This window comes from Bombyx mori, chromosome 1, assembly GCF_030269925.1.
Source record: "Bombyx mori chromosome 1, ASM3026992v2".
Taxonomy (NCBI): Eukaryota; Metazoa; Arthropoda; class Insecta; order Lepidoptera; family Bombycidae; genus Bombyx; species Bombyx mori.
In genome coordinates, this window is record NC_085107.1 from 1,091,306 (window position 1) to 1,114,716 (window position 23,411).

Consider the following 23,411-nt stretch of genomic DNA (forward strand, 5'->3'; position numbering starts at 1 on the left):
AAATCCTCAAATTGCCGAGTAGTCGCCCTGTACGGAATTATAGTAACATATCTCGAGTTGGGTGGCGGCACTTACGTTATAGATGTCTATGGACTCCAGTAGTAACCTTAGCACCAGGTGGGCTGTGAACTCGTCTACACTGCGTCCGATCGTGTGTTCGATCGCGCCCGATGACTCCCGAATGCGACCGAATGTTGCACGCTACACTGTTTAAATTTCCTATCCATAGTTTCGGATTCAGTCATCATATTAGCTGTTTGTTAACCTGTTATAAAAGCGATATATTACCTGAACCTTCTGTATCTTTCCCTGCAGCGAGGAGTATACACCGATGTGCTGGAACAGCGAGACCTTATACCGTGGTCGGACGCGGAGTTTGCTTTCAGCACACGATTTCTACGAAGAAACAAAACGTTATTATTGTGTACTGCACGTGTACAATGTGTAAATACACGGTTAGTACAGCAACCGTGGTTTTAATGTCACCGTAAATATTATTGTGTAACGCAGTATGTAATCTATTTTTTTGTGCTGGCTAAGTCACGTCGAACATATAAATAAGGATTGGCGAATTAATGAAGCATATATGAGGCACCGGCTGGTACGATTGATAACGATGGTGTGATGCGATGCAGGCAGATTTGCGCAAATATCAAGCCAAAAGCTGGAAAAAGTGGGTGGAAAGAGGTCGGAAACATTTTTTTTTTTTTTAATAATGACGGCATCTCGGCAATAATGTAGCCCAAGCTTCACTGTAGTTGGACTAGTTAGTCAGTAAGTGAGATTTTTGTTACGATTGCAAAGTTCAACGTCTTGTTTTCTAATTCTGTTAATTTTAACGTAGTATGTAACGTATTGATGTAGAGATAGATCCCTCATACAAAATCTGAGGTAAGTTTAGCCCTTGTAAACGCCATGTAATGGAGACATTTCTTCGAAGTATTTCACTGCTGAATTTTTATTTTATTAAAACGTAAACTAATTTTAATATGCTAGTACCACAATGATATACAATTACTGCGTTAGCTTCCTTAGTTTTAAATCACGAAAGACATGCAATCCATAAAATCTCTTTTCCCTTCCAAAATTTCGACACAAGCCGGTCATTCGACGTTTTCATCATTTAAATTATTTCTCAAAGAATTAAAATTCATTAGCTTGAAGGTAAACCACTTTCTATTGTTTGCATTTTATGACTTTTATTATATAAATCCAAAAGCTATGTTTGTGTTGAAAATGTATGAAATACATAAACAATAAAAAAATACACATTCATTCTACAAATATAATACATAATTTTGATAGTGTTGTCTGTGTAGAGTTTAGATACTAAAATGTATTTGAATGATTTTCTTAAAAAAAAGAAACACAATTAACATAATATGACAGTTTGAATATGATAGATGATAACATAATAGGGGAATGTGATACTTTAATAACAAGTAGCAATGTATCAAAACATTTACTAAAATCTGAAATGTTTTCCAACTGCAAAACAACGAATACAGTATTTAATAATTTAAATCATTAACATGACAAACTTTATAAATCTAAAGAGGAAAAATAATTTTAAAACAAGAAAAATAAACGGAAAATTACGTAAGCAAGAAGAGCGACACAAGGGAATTCCCCTAAAACATTCCTGTTGCAAAAGACATTGGCAACGTGACACGAATTATATTTATATTTAACACAGCAAGGTAAGTTCTTTCTACAATACACTAAGCGGCTCGCGTTTTATTGCGCCTTATACATAGAAACGATTTCATTGAAATCTGTTGAAAGGACACTAATAACTTACAACATATTTTTAGGAAAAATGAATGCTCACAGGCGGGAAACACCAAAGGCATACTAAGCTAACATTGCATATGGAACATCAAGGTTCATTCTTTTCAAGCAAATTTACCTTCTCTAAACGTTTATACTTTTTAGCGGCCGCTGGACAGAGCTGTGAATGAAATAATACTTTCAATGTGCATCAACATAAGTGCTGATTTGCAATATCAAACAAGTGGAAGATATACGCGTTTATGTTATTTTTACAACAATAATCCCAATATAATGCGATTAAAGCCAACGATACACTAATTTATATACTATATATACTATAGTTATGTTGAAATGCGTGGTAAATATTAATTTAGTAAAATTAGCGCAGATGGTGCAATTAAAAGTGGATTCAAATATATTGCCAATATAAAATTTCTGTTTAAAATCTGTTTCAAAATACTAATAAAGTAACAAATGTTCCTATCTTAAATTATTTTCTTTTACGTTTAGTAATAATTATAGTCCCCCTGCTAGCCTCAGTAACCGTAATTATTTGTTACCTCCACCTATTTATACTTAAATATTGTCCAACCATCAATTATCACTGCAATTTAGACTTTAAATCAAACCTCAAAAGGTTCTCCTTTGTTCCTTTGGACGTAAATATGTACTTAAAATCGTCATTGCCATCAAACACAATAATATGTTACAATGTAGATTTAAAATTCTTTGAAGTTTTAATTCGTCTAAAATCCAGTATAAATAGAAGTAATGGACGTATAATATACACGCGGGGAACGCTCGGCATTGAAGCTTATTAAAACATATTTAAAAACCAATCCCTCCCCATATTTCGATTCCAATACCCAATCTCAACTTCAGTAAGGAACAGCTAGAACGATGACTAATAATTGTAAATAAAGGACTATTCGATATTTCTTTTAAATTTATTATTCAAATTTCTAACACACAGGGCTTGAGTCCAGTGGGCATCATGAAAAGTAAAAAAATATTTTTCTACAATTACAATTTGGAGCAAAGTATAGAATGATTATTCCCTGTTGCCAAAAAATTTCGGAAATACTAAATCCGAAATTTAAATTTTACCATAAGCTCGCGATGTTTTTAGCATTACTGTGAAACGTCGTGGTGTCTACTCACAGACTTTTTGTCAATAGAACAGACACGATCGGCCAAATAGCTCTCCAATAGCCAGTCTATGGGCATGTTGCTGTAAAATATCTGTGAGTACGTCACAAAAGGCAGTAGATCCCTTGTTCTGAAAACTTTTCCGATGGCGCCGACCTGACAGAATTCAATGAAAATCCAGTGAGGGGTCTTTTCAGTCGTAGTCTTAATGTAACCTTTCATTTCCTGAAAAAGAAAAACAAGTTATCCAAAAGGTCATAAGACCAATACGTTTTGCAATTCAAACTTTAAACTAAAAAGTACATGACAACTACTAATGGGTTATTAATGAAATAAATTAGTTCTATACTCCAAAAGAATCAACACACAAAAAAATATTAATGTTTTCAAATTTGCACGAATAGCGACAGCAGCAATAGTTTTAACATTAGCAAAAAGCACAGAATCAATTCGCAATTCTAAGTTAGCCGCATCGCGCAGCACATTCTCTTTTTTCTACCAACCGGTAAGAAATCTTTTTTAGTTGTAACATCATCTTCCAGCATCAGATAGTAGACTCCCTTGCTAATAGCGTAGGCCATAAGATAGATGTTGTCCAAATTCTGTTTGGTTCGCCACATGGCTCGTTTCGGGGAATCACCAAGAGTCGGACACAAATCCTCAAGTTCTGGGTAGTAAGCCGGACTTGGTGCTAGGATTTCGATGACACCGTCACTAATTTCTCTTGGAAACCTAAAAGTCAGTCCTGATTGAGGCATTCCGCAATTAAATAAACACAACAAGCGATCTATCTTAGGTAACAAATATATATATGTTGTATCTATACTAATAGGAACTAGCCAGTGAAAGCCTTGGGTTTCATTTATTTGGCAAACTCAAATTGTGAAAGAGGAGGTGGACGTGCGCTAGAATTTAAAATGAAGCTTCATGCTTTGACAAAACTCCTGCAATAAATCTTTTGAAAATTCCACTGCACACGACACTTAACGTGTCTGGCGGAAATTTCCCTGTTCAAACATTCTGCTCGAGAATTTATGTCCGAGATAAAATATTTTCATTCGCTCAATTTACAATGATTTTATTTGAGATGAGTGTTGAAGGTGGATACATTATTCCGTTTCGATCCAAATGAATTATTGAACCAGGGCTATATAATCAACCATATTTGTCAAAACAAAATGTGTAAAATATAGATGAAAATTAGCATATGCTGATCGTTTAAATATATAGTTCGATAAAATCTTACAAATTATCTAGATCCACTTTCAAAAACCGGAAATTTCCTTTTCATTTATCATTTGAAATCGAGAAGTTATTGATTAAAGCAATTTTTTTTCTATGTTCTGACTATAATATTTGTTTGGGCTGATTCGGTGAGAGCTAAATATTATTGGTAAATACGTATTTTCAGATCCTAATGTAGTTTTAACTTATAGGGAAACCACGTTACTGCAATTTTATTGACCATGGAAGATACCCATCTTATTACAAATTATTTACAGAATAATTATTATCATTAATAGAACTAAATGAATTTTGAACTTAAATCATTTCGATTTGATTACTAAAAGTTCGACCAAAACAAAGTTATCCGTAATTTTGAAAGAGACTTGAAGAAAAAGAAAAAGACTTGATGTATTCCGATATTGTGGAGATACTAGAGCCTTATTATTCATGGAAAAATTAAGATGAAAAATAACATGATCAGCAAAACTAAGGAGCTTTAGTAACCGCTAGGCTAGGAGCAGATTGTTTGAAAATTTTCAAAATAAAATAAATGCAACCACAACAACGTTAAGTAGGATACAATAAGCTTTAATTTAATTTATTTTATTTTCCTAATAAAATAAAATAAAATAAATAAATAAAATAGTTTTACAGCTTATGGAACTTACATTATTTCTATCTGTCTAGCCAGTTTCAGTATGTAAGTTACGTCAGGCTCACCAACTAAGATAACGATGACGACTGATCTTTTGTCTTCCGCTGATAGTGCCTTAATGAGATACTGAAAGTGGGGGGGGGACCATTAAAAAACCGAAATTTCTTAAAACAATACAAAATGAAAAATAATGTTACTCTGATCAATTTGTAACAAGAAAACAATTTTATCGTTCAAGATAAAAAAAAAATGGTGCGCGTGCAATTGGTGCACGTGAATGAAGTGAAACTTCTTTTTCGATGTGTATGTAGTATTGTGGTTTTCTTCATTTTTCATCCTTAAATCAGATTGCTCTTGTAATAAGGAATGCTGTGTATAAGAGTTGCGACCTCTTCAACATTTATATTATATATCTATATATTTTAAGTTATACAGTCGGATTCAAGGGTGGGGCAGCCGTTGTAACTATACTGAGACCTTAGAACTTATATCTCAAGGTGTGTGGCGCATTTACGTTGTAGATGTCCATGGGCTCCAGTAACCACTTAACACCAGGTGGGCTGTGAGCTCGTCCACACATCTAAGCAATAAAAAAAAACATAGAATTTTTTTTTTTTTCAAATGCTTCATTAAAATATTGGACGTTACTCGTTGCTAATGCTCGCGCTGGCCTGTAACAGGTATACTATGCGCCTGCGTTCGAGGGCCACGCATTCACTCTCGCTCTGTCTGTTTCTGTTCCATGGTAGCGTTAAGCGTTTAACGCTACCATGTTGGAAGTCGAATTAGAAGTTTCACTTCAATCATCACGATATCATATTTATAATAATAAATACCGTCAAAGTAGTGAAGAGGTATGTCTGTTTATCTCTCTTGACAGTCGGTATTCCGATGACAAAATCCATGTAGTGTCTAGCGCCGGAGAGATGATAAAGGGGCCATAAGCTAAACGGGTCATTGAGCAAGTGAGTCAGAATTTGGACGAGAAACGGCAACTGCATGCGGTGGATGTACCTTGGCTGCAAACCGTTCAGTACTCTGGTCCCTAGTGACAATAGAGTTTTTTTTTTAATCGTTAAATATGTTAATACGCCATGCTGCGCTTCATGTTTGATCAATCAAGATTACGAAAAATGTTCTGTGAATATCAGGGTGATTGATAATAATACAATTCTATTTAAATGTTAAAATTTAACAAAAAATAAGAGGTCAAGAATATGGCAGAATAATAATAAAAAAGGTTTTTTTTTGTAATCATATTAATGAATTGCGACTTCAATCAGATTCTTAAGGCTTCATCAAACAGAGCGCGTAATTAGCGCGCATCAGAGCGCTAAACAGACGGCACGCTATGACGCCGAGATGTGTTGTATTACTATGGTAACATACCGTCAAACAGAGCCCCAGCGCTATAAGTAAGAAAAGAGCGCGACGTTAAAACGCAACGCTAAGTACGCGTTCTGTTTGACGAAGCCATTAATAGTAATTGTATTTCAATTATTTTTATTCAACAGCGCTTCAGTTAGTCTGATTAATCATTTAATCTTATTAAGTTGTATAAAAAAAAGACCATCCGTTACTAACAAAGCTTTGTGATACAAATAAATAGATTAATAATTATGGTGAGATTTTTTTCACATTTAAATCTTAATATGTTTATTTATTTCTTTGCATCTATTATCTGATTTATTTTTGTTATAGCTTGTGGGGTACTTGGAAAAAAAGAATACTTCGTGACGTCATATGCGAGCGAGATATTTGCAGTACACATCCTCTCTTCTGTATTGAGATTTTGATAACTAGCTACGATGTCTTTTCTACTATGTAGATTTTATGAATATTACAAATTTACTACTGGAAGAGTTAGAAAAATAGATTGGCAAAAATTCTTAATGGCTAGGGCGATAGATGGCAATTAGAATTGTTTTTAGTCAGTATTGATCGATGCGTTGAACGCCAAATGCAGGAAGTGACTTAAAAACGTAACGGTCTTATTAATCGTTAGTAATTATAAATTTAATTTTTGATTATTATATGCGAGGATGGAATCATATTTATTTGCTATTTAAACGAGGAGACTGTAGTAACTTTAAAAAAAAATCATTTAAACTTGTTTATTTTTTATTAAAAAAATTCTAACGGTTTTTTTTTTGAATTATGGAAATGCATTTTTTGCTATTACTAATTAAATCTTTAAATTCCTCATAACTAAAATCAATTTACACGTGTGTATCAATTCAATATTATTTATATGTGTTTAAAACTTAAATTTACATTCGTAAGATTTTTATGAACACGATTGATGGCTTTTATAAAATAAATGAATAATCATTAATCGTGAAGCTATTACTTTTAAATTCAGGCCAAATTTAAAATATTGACGCGTACCGACCGATTTTTAACGTTGTGTTTATGAAAAATGAAATTTTATTATTACACAGTGTAACTATACCGCAATGCGCGCATTCGCCTTTACACAGTCCATAAAAAATCACATTACATTTTCGCTTTTCATTAACTGACGCCAGAAGATAATCAAGCAGCTTAAAATCATCGCCCATGCCATTAACAGTCTCAGTACTCGATAAGAATAATAAAATATTTAGTGATATGCATATGAAAGCGACAGAACTTACCTGTCAAGTTGTGTATCATGTTCATTGCTTCTTCACTGTAGCCCGGAGGATATGGCGCAGTCTCTTTCGGAAAGTTATAGGTAACTGGTTTTACCTGAAAATGAATTCTATTTAAATGAATATTCAAATAATTCGACCAGTGCCGCTAAGCATGCATAAAATCTAAAAAAAAACAAACATACATTTAACACCTGTACATACATATCAACATTTACATATCTCATATCTCTAGTTTCGTGGAAGGGCAGGACAAATCTGTTGCTAAAACGTGCCACGAAGGTACATAGGAGCAAAAAATCTAACCTGTATATTTATCCCTCGAAACGGCTCTGCTTCCCAATTTCAAAAATGGGTCAGCTGCACAACATTACGAAATTTCCACTTAGTGTAGCAAGACGGATGGTCGCATTTACCTTGTAGTGTCTGTGGACTCGGTGAATACCACAAACTTATCAACGTATCTAGAGCAAGCAATAAGAAGGCCTAACGAAAGTAGCTCCCTAGTTATTTCTCAAATTGACAGTGAACTAAAGAAGTCAGAACGGATAAGTTCAATACCTAATTACACCTACACTACCTGCAAGAAGCTTGGTATGGTATACTAGGATCTCTCCTTTGTCTCCACGTTATCCCACTAGGTGGGGTCGGCACAGCGAATTTTTCTATTCCATTCTATTCTATCAGCCGTCATCTCAACACTCACTCCTCTCTCTCTCTCTCATATCGTCATTCACACATTCTACCCATGTCTTCTTCGATCGACCTCTTCCCCCTATACCTTGAACTACCATTTCTATACATCTTCTAGTGACTCGCATCTCCTCTCTGCGCATTACATGTCCACACCACGCTAACCACGGATAGTATGGTATACTAGGATGACACTAGGATAGTGGCTCGGATATCGCTCGGAAATCTGCATCAAGTCTCTATTAAATGAATTCTATTATTTATATTTTCTCTCACAGTTATGCTGATCAAATGAACAAACATCATATAAAATCAACTTTAAGCTCAATTCAAGATGTGCGACGACTCTAAACAGAATTTTATGTATGGACGGGTTCGGCATCGGGACGGCTCTGATCTCAATCATCCCTGAACCAATTAATGGGCTGCCTAGAAGTTCAATAACCTACAAATTAAACTCCTAGACCTCAACTGAAAGTACATGACTCTGACAAAAAGAGGCGAAAGCCCACTGAAAGTATTCGATTATTGGTACACCTAGGATTTATGAAGTATGGATCACAATAGACTAAGGGTCTAAGTTAGAGTCCCGACGGAAACTATTAGTTGCGAAGCCACTTAAACAAGTAGGTCCTTGCAGCTGATCCAGTCTGTAGGTATGGCGAAGAGGAGGAAGAAACTCTTCTTGGTGTACTGTGGCTTAAAATAGGGTCCTTAGTTCTGTAGCCTAAGTAAGCAGATCTGATAATATATTTATCACACACATATAGACACTAAGTACAGCAAACAAAAATTCTATTCTACGTAAAAAAAATTTAAACCTTTTCGTGTCTCGATGGCTTTGAGGACAAATCTGATGACCGCCATATTCTTGAACGCCCTCCTCTAGTTAAAAAGCCATTAAGATTCTAACACACAGTAACAACAACAACAAAACAGGCAACACGAAAAGAGATACCGTGATAAACTATATTTAAATTATCTTAGAGACCGAATTGAGAAAAAAATAGAATAAAAATGTATTTCTTACTTGAACAGTCCTTTGGGTTTTTGTGTTTTAGATGGCAATACATTAAGCGTCACACACTTTTAAAAACCTTTTGCACTAATCGTTTTTAAATTTTCATTCATACGGTGATCTCTTGTAAGACAGGCGTGTGTCAGCCTCAAATACTAACGTGAGATATTTAATTATTGTTTTTAAACAGACAGATCTACATAAACTACGCTTAGTCAATATTTGATGACTCTCGTACTTTTAGTACAATATTTACATTATGACTGAAGTGAAAACGTAACGTCAAGTCACACGAGTTGATACCACCATTCTTACTTATCTGCCGCGAGACGCTTAAGCGTTTTTGGATTATAGGATGACAACAATTATATGTTGAGTTAATATAATATTGAGATTTTGACTAAGTTCTCATCACGGAAAGCGGTATTCATATTGTAAAATCTAAGGCACTAAGGTCTAACCAACTAGTATAATAAAAAGGTTTTAGACATAGGTGTGTATTTAAATTCAAGATTAAGAGAAAATAATAATTTATATCAAACCTAACTTGAGATACTGAATGCAGACAATAAATTATTATAATTTAAAGATGTGTATTAACTGGATATCGCAGATCTATTATTATTTAAATGAAATGCAATAGAATTATGATTAGACAGAAATGGCTGAGTGGTATTGTCTTCTAAAACGCGTCTCTTGGACGTTGTCTTCAGACTTAGCGTAGTTAATGTAGATCTTAATGACATCAATAGTCGTAATGCTCGCCACATGGACTGCAATAGATTTATTCATTACCATGATTTTAAAATCGGATTCTAACTTAGCTGAAACACGTCTGTCAATCAAACGGAAGCGAGAGGATACAGCATAGCCACGTGAATGTGATAAATTTAAAAAGTGAATTGCTCGTAGGAATTGTAAAATGTGTATGTGTATATTGAGGTGATTATCATTTCGCTTCAGTTGTAACACACAGGCACGGCTTACCAACAGGGAAACAACTTCCCTATGCCTTACTCGATATCGGACTTCAAAGTTGTTCAATTTCTCCTCTAGCGATGTTATTTTTTTTGCCATCGACTCATTCTGCGCGCTATGGGCTGCGGAGAAGAACAAAAACTTCATCTCCACACATTTTGGATGCTGTCTTCGTAGGATTTTTATGCAATTGCGTTGTTTCGGATTTAAAAAATTTTCACGTGTCATTGGTAATCTTGATTTCAGTAATTTAAATCACCAAATAACACTTAGGCTTTAACACCGTGACGCTTAAATATAAGTTAATTTACCGTTAACAATACTGGCGGATGAAAGGCGATTGCATGCAGCAGAGATGCGAATGTTGCGATGGATGTGTGGAGTAACGAGAATGGATAGAATACGGAATGAATATGTTAGAGGAAGTCTGAAAGTGGCACCTGTGACAGAGAAGCTGAGGAGTGCGCGTTTGGGATGGTATGGACATGTGATGATTCGAAATAAAAATGAGGTTGGTAAGAGAGTGTTAACTATGAATGTGGAAGGATACAGAGGAAGAGGTAGACCTAAGAAGAAATGGATGGATTTCGTGAAAGACGATATGGGTAAGAGGGGAGTGAGCGAAGAAATGGTATATGATAGAATGTATGTAATAGTATGGAAGGAGAAAACATGTTGCGCCGACCCCAGGTGACTGGGAGAAGGGCAGGATAATGATGATGATGAATAATGACCGTTGTAAAGTTAACTAATTCATCGCCCTCAGTATTAGAATTATTTCGGAGACTCACATCACTGTAGCATTGGCCATCTCCAAATATATTTGATCCTGATTTATAAATACGTCCCGATGTTGATTACACTACAGGGCTGCACGAATATGAATTGATGAATCGCAATGAAAAGTAGCCGACTTTAATAACAACGTGTTTATGGCATTAATATTTGGTCCGTTTTATTTATTGAGTTGCACCAACAAAGTGATCATCAATACAAAACATTGAATCCGTTGTAATATGTATATAGGCTGATGAACGCATGCAAATTTAAACCCGCTGCGTTGTTCAAAGCGTTCATAATAAATGTTTATTTTACGCAAATATGTTTCAGTTCTGTTCTATATGTGTACGTATTAATATTAATGGAATTAACCAATTCTATATGTTACTATTTACTGTGTAACAAATGATTACTGTACATTTTATTATAATCAATTGAACATATTTCGACGAACTAATAAACACATCCATTTCAAAATCAAATCAGCCAAACGTATTTGTATTAAATATCTAAAATAAAATTGAAGATACTTTTGAAAACTGACCGGGAGAATTGCTTTGTTTAAGGAGAGATATTATGCCAGAGAGTCAAATGAGATATTACTTCAGAAAACACACTTTGTATCACGAGAGTGAACATGAACTTCCACGACGACAAGTGAAGCTACGTCAAAAAGTTAATACTATATTATTATACTATATCGAAACGCTCCACAGATTACCATGGCGCATTCTCGTATATTATACACACAATGTGACATTAGTAAAACATATTCAGACAGATTTGAATTCTCATCGTAATACCGATCGTTCGTATTCGCCTGAACGAGATCCCCAATAATTCGGAGAGCTCATTCCTGGAGGTATTCGAATGGTATGCAAGCAATGCAAGTAGTTCGTAATGTAGACTCGCTCCAGAGGCGAGAGCCATACAGCAGACGCGGTTCAACGCCCTATTAAAGTAAAAATCTTACGTTATTTTAATCTTCAATAGAAACAGACATTAAACAATAGTTTCTTAAGACTTTTTAGTATTAACAGAATTATTTAGCTCCATATCGTTTTTTCCACGAAAAAGCTCAAAACTAAAAGGCGTAAACCTGATTAAGATTAAAGAGACGTATATAACGTATAACCGGGACGAATGGCGATTGATCGTGAGGCGCATAACATTTGCCCACAGCAATGATACTGAATGACGACCACGACCGCTCTGACAAGAGTGATACGATCAAGGAATATATAACGTATAATTTTGCTAGCAAACAAACATTTATTTTAACTAGTGCGCTCTCTATGAGATAGCCGGAGTCTAGAAGAAATCGGTATTATGATTGTTTATTACGTTTTGGTATGCCCTGTTCGAAAATTCGACTCTAATCACAGAAAACTCAAACTCTGCGTTTCAGTTTATGTTATGGATTGTCTCTTTTTTTTATATTTAACATTTTGACAATATCACCAAACAAAAAAAGTAAATCAGTTGAAAAACATAACAAAAAAGGAATATATACATATAATACATAAGTTTTGTTTTGTGTTTGCCTTATTATGTAGATCCTCTACAAACATCTCAATCATTATTCTTATTATAAATTCCCATAACAAAGTAATTATAATATTCGCTACAATATTTATACGCGGTCATAGATGTCGACCAACACACCGCTACGAAGCTTTCTACGAAGTCTTCAAACTTCGTTTGAATAGTTCACAAATAACTTAATATTTACGTAACCCGTTCAAGTTTACATAGTTAATTGTGGTAGAGTGTATATCTGATTACGCACTTAGACGCTAAGTCTATTATTACCGTGAACGATCCGCTGTGACGGCGAGTAGTCCGGGGGCGAGTGAACACCCAGAGTGGCTGCGCACTCACGTAGCGATCGTTTGCAGACGTAATCTGTTTAATAAATTTAAACCATGTTCATTGGTTCCGTCTCGGTTAAAAGGGCTTGTAGGGTTTAGTTTTTGTTTATTTATTTTCACTATAATTCAAATTAAGGTTAAGAATGTAATAAATTAAAAAAATAATAAAAAAACGAGTTCATTACATGTTAATAAGGGATTCAGTGTTGATAAACTAAGGGTGAAAAACTTGTGCGAAAAATATAGCAATAGACAGCAATTGCTAACTTTTTTTTCTTTTATTGCTTAAATGAGTGGACGAGCTCACAGCCCATCTGGTGTTAAGTGGTTATTGGAGCACATAGACATCTACAACGTAAATGTGCCACCCACCTTGAGATATCAGTTTAAGGTCTCAGTACAGTTATAAGGGCTACCCTACCCTTCAAACCGAAACGCATTACTGCTTCACGGCAGAAATAGGCAGGGTGGTGGTACCTACCCGTGCGGACTCACAAGAGGTCCTACCACCAGTATAACTGCTGCTAGTTAACTACTTTAGCGTCTCAATTAACAGACTCGTAGGCTTTGATTATTGACCGTTTCAAAGCTATCCAACGCAACAATCTCCTACATGACTACGAAACCGTAACCCAGTTCCCATACCTTGGCTCACTGATTACCAACAAAGGAAGTAGCGAACCGGAAATACGGAGACGGACTGGCATGGCAAAATCTGCAATGACCCAACTGAGCAAAATCTGGAGAGACTGTAATATTACCCACCGAACTAAAATACATCTGGTCCGCACCCTTGTCTTCTCCATTGCTCTATATAGTGCAGAGACGTGGACACTCAAAGCCGCAGATAGGCAGAGAATCGACGCTTTTGAGATGTGGTGCTGGCGACGTATGCTACGAATACCATGGATGGCCCGCCGCACCAACATATCTATTCTCAGGCAGTTAAAAATAGAAAAGATTCAACGTCTATCCACAATCTGCCTACAAAGAATATTGCGGTATTTTGGTCATGTTGCACGTAGGGATACAAGCAATTTGGAACGCCTTGTGGTGACCGGTAAAATAGAGGGAAAAAGGCCTAGGGGTAGAGGTCCCAAACGATGGTCGGACCAAATAGCGGAGGAACTGGGGATACCTATCAGCGACGCACTCCACCGGGCTGCAGGGCGGGATCGATGGAGACAGTTGGTTGACGAAATCGGACGGAGTCACGATCCTCAGCAGTGAGGAACCGATCGGAGTGAGAGAGAGAGGCTTTGATTTTTTATTCCTGCAGGATTTATATGGAAAGTCTTGTTTATTCTGACTTTTTTGTTTCCTTTTCGTCTTATGTGTGAGCATCTCCTATTCTACATACAAGATTACATTGCGGTGGTGCAGTCGATGTTAATAGCTGCTCAAACACCGACGCCGACCCGTCATATTGCAAGCACAAATAATTATTACACGGGCTATTAATATCGATCGCGTGCTGTTGAAAGGCGCGGCTCCCACTTAACGACCTCATTAGTCGGGTGCTATTACAATATTCATAATTGGGAATGGTTACGTAGACGTTTTGTAACCGTTTTACAACTGTGAAAAATATTAAGAATATTCGTCGTGGCCTAAAGGATAAGACGCCCAGTGCGTTCGTGTTGAGCGATGCACCGGTGTTCGAATCTCAGGCGGGTACCAATTTTTCTAATGAAATACGTACTCAAGAAATGTCCACGATTGACTTCCACGGTGAAGGAATAACATCGTATAATAAAAATCAAACTCGCAAAATTATAATTTGCGTAATTCCTTATGGTAGGACCTCTTGTGAGTCCGCCCGGGTAGGTACCACCGCCCTGCCTATTTCTGCCGTGAAGCAGTGGTGCGTTTCGGTTTGAAGGGTGGAGCAGCCGTTGTAACTATATGAGATCTTAGAACTTATATCTCATTGGGTGGCGCATTTACGTTGTAAATGTCTATGTGAGCTCGTCCACCCATTTCAGCAATAAAAAAAAACTTCAAAAGATTGCATTTGCATTGTGTAAATGTCATGAAGATTTTTTTGATGTATTGATAGGTGAAAAAGAAAGCGCAAATCCAGGAATAGTCTATGTAAATCTTACTAATGTTATAAACGCGAAAGTTTGTAAGAATAAATGTATGTAAGTTTGTTAGTCTTTCACGCAAAAAATACTGAATGGATTTTGGTGAAACCTTACAATAATATAGCTTAAAAATCAGAATAACATATAGACTATCATTTATGGAGTTATAGTATGAATTACCCATAATACAACGACAAGTATCAAGTAATTAGGACAAAAATATGTCATCTGCGAGGTATTCTTGTGTGCGCTGCAAAACCCGTCAGATTTACACGTATATAATGTAAAACGGGTAATCTTTATGTGAAATGGAATAATATTTCTCTTAAGCAGGCATGCCTATAGAATAGCGATGCAACGGTGTTCGAATCCCGCAGGCGAGTACCAATTTTTCTAATGAAATACGTACTCAACAAATGTTCACGATTGACTTCCACGGTGAAGGAATAACATCGTGTAATAAAAATCAAACCCGCAAAATTATAATTTGCATAATCACTGGTGGTAGGACCTCTTGGGAGTCCGCACGGATAGGTACCACCACCCCGCCTATTTCCGCCGTGAAGCAGTAATGCGTTTCGGTACGAAGGGTGGGGTAGCCGTTGTAACTATACTGAGATCTTAGAACTTATATCTCGAGGTGGGTGGCGCATTTACGTTGTAGATGTCTATGGGTTCCAGTAACCACTTAACACCAGGTGGGCTGTGAGCTCGTCCACCCATCTAAGCAATAAAAAAATAAAAAAAATGCATTTAACTGGCTAAAATTTCGTGGAATTGTAGTAAATTTGTATATAGATTTCACCTAATGCTACTCATGTATAGGTCACGTAAGTAACGAAGTCTCCCTAAATACACTGTGCCCTTTAAAAAATCGAGTGAGTGACGTAATATCACGTGACAACATGACCTCTATTGAGAATGTCTCGATAGCGAAAAGAAGGCCTTATCGCTATAGTTTTAAGGTAACGATTCAATCAGTGGGAATAATAAGATCAATCGAAACTAGTAATTTTCACTTTTAACGCTCAATTACAGGGGTTGATGCTTGCTAATTACAGTACACACCACTAATGTAATTGGGACTTTACATTAACATTACTATTGACACTAACTACGGATTTTAGTGATGCGCCATCTTTGAGGACGTCATCTCATTTATACAAAGAAAATGGACCAATACAAACGAAAATTGAGTTCAATTATATCTATAACATACTGGACGCTACGTCAGTTGATTTACAATTTGCATATATCAAATTGACGTACACGCGACCGGAACCAGTACCGCCGGTCGGATGATAGAGCAACATATCAAGATAAATGACACATTTACAAATGAGAATATGACACGCGGCCACGCTCGGCATTCCCATCGCTAAATGTACGTAAAACAACATTTGTTATGACTATTCGCGAGCTTTCGAACTTCGATTTTACTATGACAAAAAGCTTTCCTAGAGTGCCGACAAATACATAGTTTTAACTCTATGGATTAGAAGATATGCATATATTTCGAACAAACATAAATATTAATTTCAAATATTCGCGCGTGACCTTTAATTATGGTATATGGTAATTTATTTTATTGCGCTGGTAGGTAGACGAGCATACAACCTACCTGATTATGATTGTTACTGTGGCTTACTGACCTACCCCATAGTACTCTGCGCAAGTGTCATTTGAAAAAGGACATGTCATAGCATTCGGGAAATATCGTATTCGTAGAAGAGATCTCTGGAAACGCACTGCGAATGAACGTAGCGGTCCTATTTATTATGAATAAACTCTACTCCAAACGGTGGGATGGTAAAAACGAAACTATAGAATAATCTCAAACAATTCCTCATTTTTCGATTTGAACCTAGTTGATTTAGAGTGAACTACTATAAGCCTAATGTTATTGTTTGAATGGTTTATTCAACAGCCTCCTCAGTATTATATAACTGGACATGATCTAATGGAGGTCGTAGCTCACAATGAAACTTGAGTGTACAATAGCCTGGATAGCAATGGATAGCCCTTCAAAGGAAGGATTGTACCTATATGTAGGTGCTCACAATACGCCTTATCTATAGTAAATTGCTAGATGGGTGGCGGTATTTAAGTTCCGTCTATACTTTCTGGTAACAGCCTAATGTCATGTACGATGTGATCACATCTACCCGTCGAGAGCAACAAAAAAACATGTGCGGTGTTGTGGGACACCGGATAGGAACGAAGTTCGTTATTATAAAAATATACAAAGTTCTGTTCGAGGTATAAAGAAAATAAAACTGGAGGTTTCGCAACAACCCACGGTCATTCGGTAACGTGCCAACTTATTGTGGTACACTTCATTCACGGTTCTTTGCATAAGAGTTAGTGTATTGCGCAAACGAACGCTCTGAGATCGTGGTCAATGAATAATAAAAAATATGTTATTTTTTGTACGTTATTACAAAGTTAAGTCGTACACGGTGTGCATTACTAATAAAAGTCTTACGTTACGGACGTTTTTTCCCGGTTAGGGTAACCCTCCGCGTCGTTTCATAAGGTACTTCGTTCTAAAAAATCTGTACTCCTTATCTTTCCACATTCAATGCCACATCCCACATTCAAGCTTGGCTTTTTCTTGAAAACACATGCAGAGCCCGAAAGTCGTATCTTCAGCAATGACTCCAACCCGGATTTTAACGATCCCTGCAGCACTAGTAAAGTTCGTAAGATAATGCCTATTAGTTGATTTTGTTAACGCTGTTCATAAATCGAGTGATCACACCGAAACTGTTGAATTCTATTGCACAATACACAAAACATCCCAACTCAATTTCATATTTAGTAAAATAACAAGAGACATACACCGCTTTCAAAAAAAGTACCTACATAATTATAAACTAGAGGTTTTTTTTATTGCTTAGATCGGTGGACGAGCTCACAGCCCACCTGGTGTTAAGTGGTTACTGGAGCCCATAGACATCTACAGCGTAAATGCGCCACCCATCTAGAGATATAAGTTCTAAGGTCTCAAGTATAGTTACAACGGCTGCCCCACCCTTCAAACCGAAACGCATTACTGCTTCACGGCAGAAATAGGTGGTGGTACTCACCCGCGTGGACTCACAAGAGGTCCTACCACCAGTGAACTAGTGAGTAGTCTACCTATAGTTTTAACTAATGAGTACCCAATTATGTAACACAGTAAGCTATAAAACAAAAACACAACATGTTTCAATCCCTTAGCGAAACTTTTGGTACAACCATTGGAACCGTCTTCAAGCCCTCGGAATTCGTGTGACCCACATAAACAGCTGTGTCAAAATCGATTTCGCGGATCGATATAAAGGTACATCAGCTGTTGATTTGAATGAAATCAGGGTCGTGACCCTGCTCCGAGGGGTCGTGGTGCTTGGCAACCCAATAAAGATGACGTCACACTGCTTTCCCATAATCTCTAAACGTATTTTGTTTTCTTGACACTTCGATCGATATCTTTGTACGAGGGAAAATAGCAGGGATAGCAGATACACGATTGATAAGCTAAAGATGACGTATTGATTGAAATATTTGGGTTAAATGAAAATAAAACATAATATTAAATTATGAATGTAGGATTTAAGCTTTTACTATTCAGATGAGTTACACACTCTACGCATTAAATTATCGTTCGGGTCTAAAAAGTAAAGTTTTTATTACTATGTAGTCTTTAAAACATTAAAGGTAACACAAATAGTTATATTAGTCTAAAGAATTCGAGTCTGTGTGCGGGGTTTTCTTTATATATTTCAACAAACACATAGTTTGCAAACTTTAACTTGTGAACACTCATGAATAAACTTCGTGTTAGCCTACGACTTCTAAAATATCGTTACCTCAACTTATACCAAAGGGCCAAATAGCCCTAATTATCAAACGTATAGATTAATAATGCACGGTAATTGCATTGCAAATTTCAGAGCGTTTTGTTTGTAAGTAAAAAGCAATAGTAAAATTAAATATTAAAACAATATACTCTTATTTAGAGGATGCGGGAAATTGTGAAACAGGGCGGTCTTCCCGTATGAGTAATTCGTAATCCAAATATAAACATGAATAAACTTTGTCGAAACACGTGGAAAGTTCTCGAGCTTCCAACAAGTGGAGCTTAGTGAAAAATCTCAATGGAAATGTTTCAGTCAAGTGAACCCGAGCGGAGAACTTTATTTTGTTGCGTACAAAATAATTGTTGCTCGCCCCTCATTTAGAACGCTGACCATTGAAGTTAACCGCTCAGTAATTTTGTACAAAAAATGTATTGTTCACAAAAAACAATACATGTTTATCAAAATATGTTGTTTTTGAAGTTATACTTCTTTAGGCGCGTTATGAAAAATTGATGAGAGTGAAATTTTACGATGCGAGCGCGCTGTGACACAAAATTCACAGAATGAAGTTGCCCACTAAATCGCTCATTACAATACGACCGACGTAACTTGGCGAGTCTGAATATAGCCGCAGGTGAACTTTCCGAAATTACCGAATTTATACGATGTCAAGAAAAGGGATGTCCAATATGCGTGTTTGAGGATGTTGTTTAATCGATTTTTTTTCAAATTGATTAAAATTTAAATAAAAAAAAAGAAATAAATGTAATAAAAATAAAGTATAACTTCTTACGCGTATACATAAGTACACGCACCCTTGTTTGTTAAGGAGATAGATTTGAAGGTTTGTTTACCACCTTTGTCGTCTATGAACAAATATAATAACAAATACAATCTATACTAATATATAAATCTACACTGGCTTTTACGGATGTTCCGTTATAACTACTGAACCATGCATCCGATTGACTTGAAACATGGTATCCGTGTAGAAAATACATGTACTTAATGGATAGGGTAATATTTATATGAGTGTTGGACTCCCTACATCAGATGCGGGGGCGTTAATAATGAGAATCTTTGTGGGGGTGAGAAATAATAATGTTAATTTTAAATTTCCAGCGAAGCGGACGGGTACAGCTAGTCGTGTATAATCTTGTTATTATGAGTCCATACATTATTGTCTCTCTTATATTTAGTTTCAGCGTATTTTTAGATGTCGTGGTATATTTGCTTAATAATTTAAATAACTCGTCCGTTAATACCTATTCGTGTTCTTGTATTTTTGAAAAAACCTTTTTAAATTAAGTAACATTTGCAGGTACGTACTCTGTTGCGATATTGTCAATTTAAAAATATTATACACTAGCGACCCGCCCTCGCTTCGCTTCGGAAACATTAAAACACACATGAAACCAAAAAAAAAAAATAAAAAAAAAGTAGCCTATGTTCATCAGGGACAATGTCGGCTTCTAATGGAAAAAGAATTTTTCAAATCGGTCCAGTAGTTTCGGAGCCTATTCGAAACAAACAAACAAACAAATCTTTCCTCTTTATAATATTAGTATAGATATAGATAGCGACCCGCCCTCGCTTCGCTTCAGAAACATTAAAACACACATGAAACCAAAAAATAAATAAAAAAAAGTAGCCTATGTTCATCAGGGACCATGTCGGCTTCTAATGGAAAAAGATTTTTTCAAATCGGTCCAGTAGTTTCGGAGCCTATTCGAAACAAACAAACAAACAAATCTTTCCTCTTTATAATATTAGTATAGATTGTGTAGTTTTGAAAAAAAAAAACATGTAAAAATATTTATTTATGTGTCTAATCTGTAATCTAAACCTACAACTATATCTATAACTAGTTACATAAAGCGTTGAAACATTAACTCATATTTGAATTGGAAGGCGGCATTCTAGTTGCGATGTCTATGGTCCCCGGTTACCACTTGACCCTAGGTGGCGCATGAGATCGATCATTAACCAATGTAATAGCAGGATCTAATATGAAAAAAACCACACCCTGTATCACAATGCCATATCAGCAAATTCGGTTTTACGGCAGTTTAATAACTTTACTTTCTAAACAGTATAATATAATATATTTCGTTTATTAAGTGAATACTACTAGCCTGCACTAAAAGTATCGGGAATGGAATATTTCCACTGTTCCTGTCATATTAAAATCTTTTTAATTGAAAACTCCTTGGTTTTAAAAATCGAATACCATTTATTTATTTAAAAAAAGATTCTCGATCTTGTCACGAGGTTTTGTCAAACTTGTTTAGTCGTTGAGAAAATGGAATTGACTCGAGAAAATTCAAGAGCGATGATTTATTATGACTTTCGAAGTGGTTTAACACAAAAACAGTGTGTTGACCGGATGATTTCTGCATTTGGTGATGAAGCCCCACCCAAAACCACAATTTATCGCTGGTTTGCTGAGTTTCAACGTGGACGTGTCAAGCTCAGTGATGATCCCCGTCAAGGTCGTCCAAAAACTGCAGTCACCCAAGAAAACGTTGATGCTGTGCGTAAGCTGATTGAGGAAGATCGACATGTGACATATCGCGAAATTCAGGTAACTTTAGACATTTGCATGAGTCAAATACAAATAATCTTGCATGAACAACTAGGTGTAAAAAAGTTGTTTTCTCGATGAATACCGCATTCGCTCTGTGAAGAGCAAAAAGCGGCTCGCGTTACTTGGTGCGTCAGAACTCTCGAAAGATTCCACGCAGGATCCTCAAATGCTGTATACAACATTGTATCAGGTGACGAATCCTGGATATACGCGTACGAACCCGAAACAAAAAACCAGTCACGAGTTTGGCTGTTCGAAAATGAGTTTAAGCCAACAAAAATTGTTCGTTCACGGAGTGTTGTAAAAAAATGGTGGCCACGTTTGTCTCCAAAACCGGCCATATTACGACTATTCCTCTTGAGGGACAAAGAACGGTTAATGCAGAATGGTATGCTAGCATTTGTTTGCCACAGGTCGTTTCTGAACTCCGTAAAGAGAACTGCAACCGCCGCATCATCCTCCATCACGACAATGCGAGTTCTCACACTGCGCACAGAACAAAAGAGTTTTTAGAGCAAGAAAACATAGAATTATTAGACCCTCCGCCGTACAGCCCCGACCTAAGCCCTAATGATTTCTATACTTTCCCTAAAATAAAGAATAAATTGTGTGGACAGAGATTTTCATCACCTGAAGAAGCTGTGGACGCCTAGAAAACGGCCATTTTGGAGACCCCAACTTCCGAATGGAATGGTTGCTTCAATGATTGGTTCCATCGTATGGAAAAATGTGTCAAATTTCGCGGAGAATACTTCGAAAAGCAATAAATACATTTTTAAATAGTAATGTTGTGTCACTTCGTTAATTCCCGAAATTTTCAGTGCCGCCCTCGTATATTCTCGCTTTATATTAAGATTTTTCAGTTTACGGAATGCTTTGTAATTAATTAATTACTTATTGAAAAATACTTCAATGGGCCACACCGCGAACATATAATATTTGAATATTACTATGAAATTATCTATACTAATATATAAATCTACAGTGGTTTTTACGGATGTTCCGTTATAACTACTGAACCATACATTTGATTGACTTGAAACTTGGTATCCATGTAGAAAATACATGTACTTAATGGATAGGCTAATATTTATATGAGTGTAGGACTCCTTACACCAGTTGCGAGGGCTTTAATGATGAGAAACTTTGTGGGGGTGAGAAATAATAATGTTAATTTTAAATGCCCAGCGAAGCGGACGGGTACAGCTAGTACTTTATATACTCACAGCTTGCCGAGGCTAGGACTAGTATGGTGAAGAAAGCACACATCAGCGACATCACGAAAACACAGAGTCTTATTCTTTGGTTGAGACACCAACCACCGCAGATCCTCACGACCGCACACACCAAATACTTCAACCTTCGCCTGCCAAAGAAACGTAAAGGCGTTTAATAATAAAATCGACTGAGAAACTATTTAAACGGATGTCAAGGTTAATTAATGTGAAACATAATTGTTTTTTAACTGTCACTAGTGTCCAATTTTCTGAATATATAATATTTCTGAAGCTTAACAGCGGTTTGAAGGGTGGGGTAAGTGTTATACAATCCAGTCTTTGATTCACCGTCAACACGAAAATAAATGTTTTTTGATTGCCCACACAAAATACTTTGTAGGATGTAGTGCTCTCGGACCTAAAACAGTAGATTAAGCCATAGCACTGCTGGAGTACACGCTAGAGAAGTATGTCAGGTAGAGCTTACTTGTCCTAGATGTTTGTCAATTTAAATTCGAATTCTGAACTGTTTTGGAACTCGAATCTATATACTAATATATAAATCTACAGTTGTTTTTACGGAAGTTCCGTTATAACTACTGAACCATGTATCCGATTGACTTGAAACTTGGTATCCATGTAGAAAATACATGTACTTAATGGATAGGCTAATATTTATATGAGTGTTGGACTCCCTACACCAGTTGCGGGGGCGTTAATTATGAAAATCTTTGTGGGGTGAGAAATAATAATGTTATTTTTTTTCCTACCTACGCCGAAAGTTCGGTTTTCCTCTCGCTGTACAGGGAAGAAAGTGTAACTTTTCCTCCCTGAGTACTGACAAGTGCGCATGCGCGTTAGTGTCTACGTCTGCTCACACGCACCTAAAGTTCTTCGCCAT

At 36.3% G+C, this 23,411-nt stretch overlaps 1 protein-coding gene across 1 annotated transcript in view; it reads right to left on the minus strand.

The window, feature by feature from the left end:
* LOC101740839 (alpha-1,3-mannosyl-glycoprotein 4-beta-N-acetylglucosaminyltransferase A) overlaps positions 1-23,411 on the minus strand; it is a 37,003-nt gene extending 13,592 nt beyond the window's left edge. The window contains exons 1-9 of the mRNA XM_062671088.1: positions 23,395-23,411; positions 22,520-22,659; positions 10,166-10,248; positions 7,441-7,534; positions 5,641-5,849; positions 4,818-4,930; positions 3,426-3,654; positions 2,935-3,147; positions 289-396 (exon numbers count right to left, since the gene is read on the minus strand). Of these exons, the coding sequence (XP_062527072.1) occupies positions 289-396; positions 2,935-3,147; positions 3,426-3,654; positions 4,818-4,930; positions 5,641-5,849; positions 7,441-7,534; positions 10,166-10,248; positions 22,520-22,659; positions 23,395-23,411 (1,206 nt within the window). The remainder of the gene's footprint in view (positions 1-288; positions 397-2,934; positions 3,148-3,425; positions 3,655-4,817; positions 4,931-5,640; positions 5,850-7,440; positions 7,535-10,165; positions 10,249-22,519; positions 22,660-23,394) is intronic.